Source organism: Papaver somniferum, chromosome 5, assembly GCF_003573695.1.
Source record: "Papaver somniferum cultivar HN1 chromosome 5, ASM357369v1, whole genome shotgun sequence".
NCBI lineage: Eukaryota > Viridiplantae > Streptophyta > Magnoliopsida > Ranunculales > Papaveraceae > Papaver > Papaver somniferum.
The window spans coordinates 1,153,356-1,167,357 of NC_039362.1; the positions used below are offsets into that span (position 1 = coordinate 1,153,356).

At 37.4% G+C, this 14,002-nt stretch overlaps 2 protein-coding genes across 2 annotated transcripts; both read right to left on the bottom strand.

Moving 5' to 3' along the window:
• Positions 1-64: 64 nt before the first annotated feature.
• Positions 65-3,790, bottom strand: LOC113280852 (uncharacterized protein C1450.15-like). The gene is made up of 8 exons (XM_026529428.1): positions 3,547-3,790; positions 3,375-3,440; positions 3,237-3,279; positions 1,655-1,709; positions 1,504-1,552; positions 1,244-1,311; positions 979-1,087; positions 65-542 (listed from the first exon to the last, which is right to left on the bottom strand). Exons 1-8 carry the CDS (start codon positions 3,730-3,732, stop codon positions 426-428), a joined length of 693 nt encoding a protein of 230 aa, XP_026385213.1. The 5' UTR covers positions 3,733-3,790; the 3' UTR covers positions 65-425.
• A 6,029-nt stretch (positions 3,791-9,819) lies between these two features.
• On the bottom strand, positions 9,820-10,281 carry LOC113277161. The gene is made up of 2 exons (XM_026526322.1): positions 10,023-10,281; positions 9,820-9,882 (listed from the first exon to the last, which is right to left on the bottom strand). The coding sequence occupies exons 1-2, from the start codon at positions 10,269-10,271 to the stop codon at positions 9,820-9,822; spliced, it is 312 nt and encodes a 103-aa protein (XP_026382107.1). The 5' UTR covers positions 10,272-10,281.
• Between the last annotated feature and the right edge of the window lie 3,721 nt (positions 10,282-14,002).

Sequence of the window (14,002 nt, forward strand, 5' to 3'; positions counted from 1 at the left end):
AAGCTCTAAAAAAAAAATCCAACTTCGATGATTTTAATGCAGCCAAGTATGATCAACGCGTCGATACTGATCTAAACTGGGATGTCCTTGATGCTGGTCAAAATTGGGAGATAAGTTTATTATGCACAATGTCAGTAAGTTGTACCATACAAGTGATTCTCCTTCAAGGAATACATGTGTAATTAAAGTATATGTAATTAGTCATAAAAGATCTGTACAACACTATACCACGTTGTGGTTCTGAAAGTTATTATCTCTTAATTTCTTGTTCAAGGCAGTGAGTAAATGCCAATATCAGTTGAGCTTCCTTCTGCCTTTGCACTCTGGGACCAATTTTTGTCTAGATTATACCCATCTGTTGGATTAGGCAAATGAAATTCAACTGGAAGAGTAATTGGATTACATTGATTAAGCTATGAGTTAGGTCACTCTTCTTTGACAAGTTCTCTTCTTTCGCCAAACACAAGAACAAACCCTAGAGAAGCCACAATCCCAATCAAATAGCCAGCTACGGCTCCATAACTGACACAGACGGGCCACTCCTACACAAAGAAGAAGTAACGTTTGAGAATTGATTAAATTGAAAGCATAAACAAAGAACCAGACATTGAATAAGTATAGTATTTATAATAACAACTTGCTCAGCAAACAAATAACTGCAGTGAAGGCATAAGAAGAAATTTGGGAACTGAGTTTAAGATACTCTAACGAACTATGCATTTATATTTCTTTCGCAACTGATAAGTTGCCCAGGACAGAGGAATTATTGCTTTTTATCATGTTAAAAATAAAAGTTTGAATGCTTCAACAGGTTTGACGGACTTGGAACAAGTTTAACCCACACATAAGAGGAACACCTTAAGCTGGGGAAAATAAGGTGCTTACCGAAAAGAAGAGACAACGTTTTGTAGTTATAAGAAACAAAAACACATTTCTGACCGACGGACAAATGATAATTATAAGAGATGTGATCATCACCTGCCATTGCCTTTCCCAATCAAGTGGCATAGGCCAAGCTCCAAACCAGGCTCCAAGAAGAGCACCATGAGATGGTACACAGATGATAATATCAATAACTCCACCAGGCCTGAGATTAGATTATTCTATCTTTAATAATAATCGCAAATAAGACTGCAAAACTAAAATCACTCCAGGTTTTGAAATCTACAGCACCAATACCAATACAATGATAAAAAGAGAAGGGAAAAAAGAAGCAACGGGAAACATAGGAGAGAAGGCTTACTGAGTATGTGCAAATATGCGCAGCCAATCTTTACATGATGACCCAAAAACACAAGCAGTAGGAACAATCTACACACACAAAAAAAAGTCCACTTCTTACCACAAAAACTTACTAAGAGTCTAAAAAGAACTAAAAAAATGAAGCCAAACAGAAGTCGGCAATTTTGTATCCAAACTTCACAAAAAAAAATCACAACTAAGAATACAATTAAACATCGAATTCAAAAAGGACAGAAGAAGGGAACTGCATTGAGTACTCACACTGAACAATGACATAAGAAGAGACCAGTTAACTGTCTTTCCTAAATCCCTGTCCCAATGGCAAAACACACAGCTTAACTCAAGAAGGGAGAATACTAAAGACCCTGTACAATACTAAGTTTAGACTCCACGATAATAATCTGTTACTCACTGAATACCAAATGGTGCGCCCAACATAACACCGCAAAATGCCATTATCAGTGCCCCTGCAAGTTTATTTCAACATTTTCTTCGTAAACACAGTACAAGCATTAAGAACAATTCATACATAAACATCTCACTATAATATTGTAAAGGTCGATTTTGACCGGAGAGATTTTTACATGGAACTTGAGATCACATGAATACCCTTCAACTTACATTATTCCTTCCATTTTACTTACGTTCCTAGGATATCTTAGCATTTAAAACAACACGTTGAACCACCCATATATATCATCTCTCTGGATCAAATTTCATATCGCAATCTCAATTTATCTTAATGAAATTCTTTTTCTCAGTAGTTATTGTGATTCTAAACCAGTTTAAGCAACTGAGAACATTGGTGGTGGTGGTGCGAAAAAGAGAGTTCGAGATCAAAAGGGCTTAAAATCTTCAACCATGAGTTCGTATAAAATCCACCGACATTGATACTTATAGCAGCTTCATTTTTGGAACCCATATAATAAATTCTATAAATCTATCATCTTTATAAGTTTTTACTCTAGATTTGGGGGTATTCATAATCATTTAGTCCGAGGAGTTGGAAAAATACAGTATTTGAAGACGCATAATAACAATTTAAAGAACTCGACATGATATTGGACTATGTATTTTACTTCTTTTTTCCCACTTACACTTAGACAGGATATTGGAACAAAATAATGTAAGCTATAGTTATAATGGATATGTCAACTCTAACTGTCTATGGAAATGCCTTGCAGGAAGTCAGGTGACTGCTTATTTATTATGCTATGTTTTTGGTCAGCTTATTTCAACTATTTAAATCTTTCAACTCTAATTGTCCGTAGAAATGCCTAGCGTTACGCGATCTTTTTGGTCATTAATGAATTAACCCAATGGTACTTTTTGAACTTGAACTCTCTGTGGAAATGCTTAATAGGAACTCGAGAATTACATAAGGCATTATGCTATGTTTTGATCATTACTAATGTATTAGATGCAGATTGGGGTTCACCGGAGTCTAGACTCATCTACCTAGCTCAACTTCGCACAGAAAATAGAATCAACGACAATGTACAAAAATATCATAAACCAGGATACAGTAATTTGGATGTAATATTGTTATAATGGGAGTTTAAGCTTTGTGCCAACTTTTTCTGTTAACAAAACTTTATGTTATCCTCCCTCAACAGGAAAACAACAACGTTTAAATTGTCAGAGCCCTAGAACCATTGGGCTAGCTGGACTTCCTGTGAAAAACGATAACGAACAGCAGAATCATAGAGATATCCATTTACAATAGCCAAGAAGAATGACAATCGCATCGCGCGTGTGCCTCTGCTATACCCCATTGAAAAAAGATGATAACATTTACCAATTAAAGTCAGACAGTTACCAATTCATGACTACCCTAAACTTTTCATTTCACATTTAGCTCATTGAAGCATATTTATCTAGCACTTCAATCAAACAGCTTTCGTCCATGATTGACCATTTTTAAAATGAAAACATGAATACAAACTGAATTTCTGAACAATCGAATAGCAATTATAACATTGTTTATAACATACCAATGGGTAGACCAATGATTCCTCGCCCAACTGCCTTCCCATACTGTTAATCAAGCCACTAATAAATTCCAAAATAAATTATCCATAATTCTGATAAGGAAAAAAAAAAAGAGAAGAAGTTTAACTTTTGTAACTTACAGAGCATTGTTGAGGATCTTGTCGTAAGAGACTGTATAGTAAAATCAGAATTGGACTTTGAACAACCTTTAAAATCCCAACAGAAACAAATTAGCTAAGTTAATCAAATTGTAAAATTGAACAGTAAAAAAAGAAAAGAATAATGAAGATGGAAAGGTATAGTTTTAATTACCCAGAGGAAAATTAGGGTTTGAGTTGGATTAGAGATGAGATTAATAGAGAAGAAATTTTGAGCAACCCAGTATGTAATTGCTAATCCTAAAACAGAGCTTGAATGTAACAAAAACGATGCGGAAACCGTAACGGAGTTGGGATGTTGGCCTCTGATTGACTGATTTGTGCCTGTTTTTTTCTCCATTTTTCCTTGAGAAATTGGTAGTACTTGTTGAGAGATCTCAGTGATTTCAAAAAAGAAAATGTTGTTTTCAGACGAAAGTCGGAAGCGAGAGGATTAGTGAATGTACTCTACCACCTGACTTGGGCTTGGGCCGCGAAAATTTCTTCAAACGGCCCGTCAAAGATCTTGCAGGCATACCATGAAAGTTGAATGTGAAAGTGAAAACTACGGGGAAACCCATTCTCCCAGACTTTTCCACTATGAAACCCACGCTCAGAAAAACACAGACGTGCACCCATTTTCTGGAAGAAAATCATTCTCAAACCCGTAATTTCTGAAATTATGTTTCGGTCTTTTTTTTTTCTTCTTCTTCTCAGATTCGTATCTCCCTACACCTTTCTTTCCTATCTGTCGACGGAGTCTAAAATCTCGATTGAGATTAGAAATTGCAGCAACCAAGTTGGGTCCGTTTGTCAACTGGATTGGGTGTATTCAAGGGTTCGTTTGTGATTCGAATCATCTACAGTTGAGGTAATGTTTGAGAGGAAGAAGTTAGGATCTGATCTGTTGATGTAATTGATTGTGAATGAAGTTTTAGAAGATCAGATAAGGAATTTGGTGAAGTTGCAAAACTGAAATCAACAAAGAAAAGGGGATCCGGGACTGATTGACTAAATGGGTTTTGGTGGTTGTGTTCGAAGAATCGGGAGCTCGAGATGATGTAGAAGTTTGGGTTGTATTTTAACTCAAGAGAGCCAAGAAAGAAGAATTTCTTACATCCCATCTTTTCTCTGTCCAAGAGATGTTGTTGCTGTGGTTGATTGTGACAGTAAATGATGATGATTGAGTCTAGTTTATAATTCCTGGAAGAAGTGGAGTTATTGGGTTGTGTTGAATGTGAAATTGCAGGAATTGGAGAGATGAAGGAGATGGTTTCTCAACATACAACAACGCCATCAGGTAGCGTATATCAACTGTTCGACAGAAAAGCTGAACCACCATCTTATTACCACCTAGTTCGCAGCTGTTACAATGGTTGCTGCTATGGGCATTGCTGATTATCTGGGTCGTGTAAGAAGAGGAGAAGAAACAAATGCTGCTGCAGATGTTTGTGTGGGTGCTGTGTGCTGTTGCCGTGGGTTTGAAACCAGCAAGATATCGAAGGATACATGGTGTCTATGGTGAGGGTTTGGTACAGTTCTGGTAGCGAGAAAAGAAGGAAGAAAAGGGTGCAGAGTGATTCGCAAATTTGGTTAGTGCTGTGGAAGATTTGGTCAAGGCTAAACAACAAGAACATAACCAGATGCAGCTGCTTGACCGCACCATTTCCTTGCTAGTTTGCTGTGCGTTTGTGGGATGAGTACAGGGGTTGTTTGCAGCAAATGTGGCGTTAATTAGAAGCCAGTAGGGTGAGCTAACTTAGGTACCAATTTTTTTCAGCATCGGGTAGAGTTTGGGTCCTTGAAAATAGCTAAGAAAGAGTGTAGCTGTCGTCAGTTTGATGAGATGAATGGATGCAGATTGGTGGTGTTTAGTGCTTGTATCGAACAAGGATTGTTGGAGGCGGTTTAGGGTGCGACATTACAGGGTTTATCACATCAGGTTTTGACAGAAGAAGAATTATCAACGGCAGCTTGGTTTGCTGGCAGGATTTGACTTGAATCTGTGTTGTTTTATTCTATGTCTGCAACAATGGATATGAGCGTGTGCTTGTTGTCCGAGATTGAAGAGTCTGATTTTTATCGAGATATAGATGGGGAGTTGTAAAGTTGGTGGCTAGTTATGCATGACACATTATTATGACTGCATAACATGTCATGCGGCCGAGAAAATGTCTGCATAATCTTTCATGCATCAAGAAAATAGCTGCATAACCTGATATGTATCCAAAAATATGGCTGCATAACGCATTATGCATCCAAAAATATGGTTGGATAATGCATTATGCTTCAATTTCTTCTGTATCCACTAAAATCAACCAAAACAATGGCTACATAACTTGTCATAGATGAAAATGGATGCATAACTTTGATATGCATCCAAAATATTGCTGCATAATGCATTATGCATCGAGAAAATTGTTGCACAATCTTTTATGCATCGAGAAAATAGATGCATAACCTGATATGCATCCGTAAATATGGATGCATACTGCACTATGCATCATTTTTTTTTATGTACGCACTAAATCAACCAAAACAATGCTTACATAACTTGTTATAGATGCATAATTTGTTATGCAGATGCATAATTTGTTATGCAGTCGAGCAAATGGTTGCATAAGTCGTTATGCGTCTGCAGAATGTGTTATGCATCTTTTTGGTGGCTGCATAATGGTTATGTATCAAGTTTTCAACAAATTTACATAAATTGGTGATCACTTCCGATTTTTTCATGAAAAATAAAAATTTGATATTCTTGTTTGTACTCGTTGCGTAGCTCTCTTAAACAAGTGGATTCCTAAAGGCCATACAAATAAAACTCTCACATTAAACGGTGATGAAACCCTCGTTTCCTATTGATCTAGAAAGGCCTTCTCTAATGCAGAAATTATGGTGAGGACACTTGACATAACTCTATTGGTTGTAATAATTAAAATTTGGTTAAAATTTGGATACATCAAATACTTAACTGTCCGTTAGTAACGGTGTTGAAAAAAAAGATAGGTAGACAATACTTATGTTAGAATTTACTCTTGAATTATTTAGTTACACTCACGTCCAAACCGTTAATAAATTTAATAAAAAAGGAAAAAAAAAACAACGTGAAACTCTTAAAACGGGAAACTCTTAAAAAGGAATTCATGTTAAAAAAGGAAATAGTTGACATGCCAAAAAAAAAAAAAAATCGTTGAGGAATCCGTGCCAAACCAAATCGTTAAAAATAAATAAATATATGTAGTTTGTTTCACACTTAATAATCGGTGGACAACACTTTAATTCTCTACTACCTATCCGTTTTAAATACACGGCTTATTCTTAATTTCTGTATAGATCGTGTAATACAAGAGTTCCTAAACAAGTGGATTCCTAGACCGTGCAGTCCATAATATGGAAACCGTGTTAGCATCTGTCGTCTATAGAGTTCACATAAACTACTAGATCAGTGTTTCATTGGGAAGCTTGGTTTGTCGTGATTCGGTGAGGGTTGGTGGGAGATGAGATGAGACAAAAAGATAGGAAGATAAGAATACTAGCTTCATGTAATGAGTATGTTATATATGATTTTTGTTATAGGATAAGCTAAAACGGATTTGGGGAAAGCTGACATAATCTTTTTATTTTAGAGTTCTTGACATATTATTAGAATTCACAATTGTTAATTATAATCTGAGTCATCTTTTGATTCGAATGCTAACAGTATTACTGATCAAATTAATATACACGGTGGAGAAAACGCTAACCAAGCATGATACGCGCGCTTGTGCTGTGAAAGTACGAAGAGATTATTTTGATAATACTATTGATTTTTCATTAACAGAACTTGACAATTGATACTTTTGAACTTAACTAGCAAAAGAACCCAACACTAATAGCACTATTGAACTGTAATATCGGCTTTTTATCCAAGAAAATGATAGAATAGGCTAGAAATCCAATCAGAAAGGATGATCTTTGAAGATTAAAAAATAGAATATGCTCTCACAAAGGCCTTCGCGAGAAACACGATGAATTCTACACGAAAAATTGGAAAAACAAAAAACAGTAGTAATTGGAGTATATGAGATGAATCAAATCAATGTACCGTTGAAAATGAATTTTTGTAATAAAAATACTTGATCAATTTGTTTTACTTGGCACAAAACTCATTCTTTTTACATGTCAAATGGATACGGCTAATCTTGAGGAAAAATGTCATTGTTTGTTGGGAGTCTCGACGATGGTTGTCTCGTTACAGTTTGAGAAGGAGAAGATCTCTTCACAGACTGTTTTTCTATTTACCCCCTAATTGCCACTAGGTCATCTCTCATTGAATAAAAGTCAGATTTTTACCTAAACGTTTTAGCTTTCCTAATAACAAAAATCTTATATACATATATATAGAATTGAGTGTAGTATCTTGAGACTGACCGGAATAGATTGATTGCATACAAGGCGACTACTGTTATTATCTTTCCTAATGGATGTTTGAGATTGCAGATTTTCATGTTTGAGATTCTTTAGAAAATCAAATGTCGCGTTAACATTGGGTGTAACATTATAAGAGATTGTGAAATATGCTTAGCTTTGTATTTTTGCTCTTTTAGTTTTTAATTCCCTCTTTGTATGTTTCATAAAGATGGAATAAAAGTTTAAGAAGAGTTTAAGAAAGAAAAAGCTCATTTGTGGTAATTTTTTCGTGGTTTCATGATTTTTCATTTGTGGTAATAATTTACTTCAAGGTTCATACACACAACCCTATAAAATTTTGTGAAGAGAAACTTAATTTGCATCCGCATCTGGAGACTATTATGTCGTTCATGATGTAGGAAAACTATTGTTTCCAACATTCCGCAAGATCTTTTTAAAGAAAGCAGACCGGGAGAGCGGCTTTTTCCGCAAGAACCAAGTTTATCGCCGTATGTATCCGCAATTAAATATAATTAGCATCAACAAAAACACGTACAACTACATATTATGAATATACACAAAATTGGTTAAAAAGACCAAAATCAACAATTTTTGGGTGAAATGGACAGTTAGATTTTGATACTGTTTAAATGGACAAAAATATAAAAATAGGCAGGATGTAACCAGTTTCATCGTGCCCATTTTCAAATATTTTTCTTATTTTTAATTTACACAGGATGTATCCAGTTTCATCCTTATTATTTTATTTTTGGCCATTTCACCCAAACTATTTTCTACTCGTCCATTTGAACCGTGATTTAAAAATATTTGGACAAATGACCCATTTTCCGATGAATATAAGGTATTTATGGCAAAAACTTATGCGCTTAGAATCAAAATTCTAAAAACCAATTCAACCATAGATTTACCAATCTGGGTTAATTTCTTTATGTATTTTAACATGTGTAGCTAGCTAGATTTAATACTTCCTAAACTGCTTAAAAATTCTTTACAGGCCTACCGCTGAACCACCTTCACACAATTCGGGATGACGTTGTGTATGTACAATCCTTTTCAACGTGTTCATAATTGGTATTTGTGTATTCGTTGTTTGTTGTTTAATTATGGTCAGGTTCTTCACTGTAACCCACATATTTTCTGCGGAAATAAATGAAAAAACAAATAAAATTTGCATGTATTTCCTATCTTTTTCCCACCTATTCAGTGCATGAAGAACGGGCCCGATTAATGCCACGGGGCGGGACGAACGCCAAATCAAAAGTATGGTTGAAAGAAGAAAAAAATGCCCGGTGCGTAGCACGGGCACAAATTTAGTTAGTATTTAGTCTCCAACAGATACTATTCCGCTTCACCTGGGCTTGGGCCTGGAAAATTTCCTCAAAGGCCTGTCAAAGATTTTGTAAGCACTAGGCATACGTTGAAAGTGAAAAGCTTCCACCTCCATGCCACCACTCTCATACAACAAGGACTGCATCGAGGCAGCCACCACTCGGAAAGGGCATCAAGTATGGGATTATTAGCATTGGCTGCTCTTGCAATGTAAATGATCTCCTATTCGCTGGGTATAGGAACAGTTCCTTGGATCATAAACTCGGAACTCTATCCAATGAAATACAGATTTGTTTGTGTAAAGATAGGAAATGTGGCGTACTGGCTGACGAAACTATTTGGGGAAGGTTTCTTTTTGGACAACTTGGGGAGATATTTTTCTGCTGCGGATATGCTCTTTTTATTATATTCTTTTTCTTGGGTGGTGGGTTTTTTCATCTACTTTTACATACCAGGGACCAAAGGATTACAACTTGAGGACGTCGAGAACTAGAATTTGTTTTTCGTTTTTTATATGTTTTCTTTTTTTAGTTTCCGGTCAGAATTTTGATTATATCCAGACTATGACACGGTTAGTTGCTGAGGTTATGAACAGTGGTATTTTCTGAATCAAACATTTTCCATTACGCTTGGAGAATCATTTACTACAACATCATAAAAATGAAATTAGCAAAATCAATACAATTACTTCTTCATTTCTTTTCATCATTCATTCCGTGTTCTTCACAGCCTCCATTGCACCTTGTGCCGTGTTCACCACCGCCGTTCCAGTCTGCATATTATTTTTACCATGTAAAGTTATACACCATTCTCAACAACTCAAAATCAATCAACAAGAATGCAATACACTTATCTAATTAAACTTGTGTGCGGCGTGTTGACTGTTAATTAATAGGACCCTATTTTATTTACCTGTTGAAGGAATCCAGGGGTCTCTTCCTTTTCCGGCGGGGCTGCACCGACTACATAGTCTTTCGTTGCTTGAGCTGCAGTGGCAACATGTCCCCCAGCTGTGTTAGCTGTGTTCTTAGCTGATTCAAGGAATCCAGGGGTCTCTTCCTTTTCCGGTTGGGCTGCACCGACTACGTACTCTTTCGTTGCTTGAGCTGCACTGGCAATATTTTCCCCAGCTTTGTCAACCGCTCTTTGGTCGGCATACATTTTCGCACTCTTAGAGCAACTGCAGTCGTACGACTATACCCAAAGATCAAAGACCAAAAAACGGGACCAAATTTGAGTTTACTCTGTACTGTGACGCTACGGGATGAAGACCAAATTTGATCGAGCGGATAATTTAGTTACGTTTGAAGACGGACGGATAATTCAGTTACGTTTGATTTGTGGGCGGAGATTTAAATTACGTTTGAGACAGGCGTAGGTTAAATTACCGCCTGACGACGGGCGTAAATATAAATTACGTTTCACGTGGGACGGGGTTTTAAATCACGCACGTTTGTCAGGCGGATGATCATCTCACCGTGCCAACGCACGTAAAATAAAATTACGCCTGGCGATAACACGTTTATTTAGCACGTATACATACACAAGGGCGGAAGTATTCTAGTATGCCTGAATGGGGCGGAAGGACCATTGTACGTCTGCTAATGAGGCGTAAAAAAAATTTACGCCTGTGTGGGAGTGCTCTGTGATATGAGTTTGCAATTTCATTCTAGTAACTAGTGACCAAAACTGATTCATGAATGTTCTTATCTCACAAGCTTAGAGACAAATGTCAGGGTTCTATTTCGTAGGTCCGGAGATTCAATTCATAACTAACATCAGCACATTAGCCATGTTAATATTGCGGTGGTGCAACTCCTAGTCCTGAAACTGAGATGCTATAGGTTTGCCATTCATTGGCAGAGAACTTAAAAAGAATAAAAAAAGAAAAGAAACATCAGCTTACTTGATTAAATCTGCAAATCTACTGCAAAAATTTCACATACCCCTTGGTTACATCTTTCTCTTTTTCTTATTATTAAATCTCCCGGTAAAATAGTCACTGATTGTTCAGCAAAAATGCATATGTTACTGAGTATAGGGTAGGGCAAAGAGACTTACCAAAATCTTATCAGTATATACAACCAAAAGTAAATTTAAGATGATGTTGCTGACGATTCGCTAAAGGGACATCAAGCTAAAGCTAACACTGTTCTTCCACTAATGCCCCTGAATTTGAATATCTGACGCATCTTACACATTAATCATCAGAAGCAATGGATGATCCTTCATTGGGTTCTTCAGGATTTGAATTTCCAAGCATCTTCTGCAGTGACTCCACATCCCCAGCCTCAGACCCTCTGTGATGGGAGGGGCGTAAATTTGGTATCCGCCCCAGAGAGGCGTAAACCTGGTGTCCGCCCAGAAGAGGCGTGATTAATATCTCCGCCTGGCGACAAGCGGACTTTGGCGATCCGCCTCATCGGGCGTAGTTTTGGAATCCGCCTGTCTCATACGTACATTTGATGTCCGCCCCATCAACAGGCGTAAATTTCCTCTCCGCCCGTTAACAAGCGTACTTTAAATTTACGCCCAGCAACAAGCGTACTTTAAATTTACGCCCGACTATATTAGAATTTGGGATTTGGTCGCGACCATATTTGGTCTGGAATTTGATCTTTGGTTGGGATTTGATCTTTACTCCGTCCCACTGTGTTACGATCTCATCCCAAATTTTTGGTTATACTCGCCCACTGTGGATGCTCTTAGAGAGAAAGGAGATAAAATCTGGTATTAGCTGTATAATACGATGTACCGAGATGAAGAGAGATTGTTTTTTTTTTCTTGTTATCTATATCCCTCTTTATGTACAGTATTTATAGATTTTTTGGTGGTAACCCATGTCATTTGATTTGTGGTTGAAATGATTGTTGATTTTCTTTTTGTAATTAAAAACAAAAATGGAAGGGTAACTGACAATTGGCTTATATTATTACACGGAGGATCGATCCTATATCCTATCTACGTTATGTCGACCTAAAAATAAAATAAAAAATATCCCATGCAGAGATATTAGTATTCTCGTTGGGACATAAAAATAAGATCCCTCGTCTGGGTGGTACCCCACAAATTGGGGACACCCAATGTTAAACCAAAACAGGTATAGTGATGAGGGGTGTTTTTATGTGGATGCATTATCATGTTATCTTTTGTTCATTTCAACTGTACTAGGACGGTTTGTTCGTGCTCGAGTGGGTGAGTATGCTGGGCTGTTAACCTACAGAAATGATAGTAACAATGTCTTCCAACAGTGGTTTTAAGTTTTAATGAAACCTTCATTTTATTAAGAAAAGAAAGAAAGAGTGTATGATAAGGCTATCTTTGGCTCATTTCAACTGTACTAGGGACGGTTTGTTCGTGCTCGAATGGGTGAGTACGCCGGAAGGTTATCAAAAGCAGTAAAATGGTTTGTTTGTACTCGAATGGGTGAATATGCTGGGCGATTATCAAAAGCAGTAAAATAAAGGATTTTATACTTTACTATTTCATGACGGTAACGTGTTCCGACAGTGGTTATAAGTTTTAATGAAACCTTCATCTTGGATAATGGTGAAACTTTCATGAGAGCTTTCCCTTTTCTCATTCGTTATTATCTGTCAAAAGAATGTCAATGAGTATCTCACAGTAATTGAGAATACTTCACAGTAATTGAGAATAATGCTAAGAAAGGAAATAAGATAATATCTAATCTATTACACCCTCTTAGTCGGAGCGGGAGAAGAGCAGACGCTCGGAATAGCACGAAAACGAGTAAATAGCTGTCGTGGAAGGCCCTTGGTAAAAATATCAACATATTGATTTTCCGAGGGATGTTTAGTACATGAATATCACCAATACGAACGCGATCACGAACAAAATGTATATCAATCTCCACATGTTTGGTGCGTTGATGTTGCACAGGATCACCAGACATATAGACGGCACTGACATTGTCACAGTATACAATGGTGGCACGTCGTAGAGGTAGATGAAGCTCAAGAAGTAAGTTGCGAAGCCAAGTAGTCTCTGCAACAGCATTGGCCACTCCCCGATATTCAGCTTCAGCACTTGAGCGAGAGACATTTGCCTGACGCTTAGAAGACCATGAAACTAGGTTGTCACCTAGAAAGATGCAGTATCCAGAAGTGGATCGACGGGAATCCGGACACCCAGCCCAATCAGCGTCAGAATAAGAAGTTAATCCAGTGAGTGTAGTAGCAGAAAAGAACAAGCCATGATCAAGTGTACCCTGAAGATAACGAAGGATCCGCTTAAGGGCATGCATGTGAGGCTCCCGAGGGTCATGCAGAAACAAACATACCTGCTGAACTGCATAAGAAATGTCCGGTCTACTGAAGGTGAGGTACTGAAGAGCCCCAGCCAGGCTTTGGTATAAAGTAGGATCCTCGATCACAGGACCAGATGTTGCACTTAGTTTCGAATTGGTATCAACTGGTATGGCCACAGGATTACAGTTTGTCATAGATGCACGAGCAATGATGTCCTTCGCGTAAACTGATTGAAACAAGTAGAGGCCTGAAGATGAACGATTAACAGAAATACCCAAAAAATGATGCAGCGGGCCAAGATCAGTCATGTCAAACTCTCGTTTCATCAATGTAATAAATTTGCCAAGAAGATGATCAGTATTTGCTGTCAAAATGATGTCATCAACATATAAAAGTAAGTATGCCATCTCGGATCCGGATTGGTAGACGAAGAGAGAGGGATCACATACACTACCCCGAAAACCACAATTGGTAATGAACTTGGAAAATCGCTGAAACCATGCACGAGGATCCTGTTTTAGACCATAAAGTGAACGACGAAGTCGACATACATAATCAGGGTGTTCAGGATCAACAAACCCCGGAGGCTGATGCATATAAACTGTCTCAGTCAAATCCCCGTGG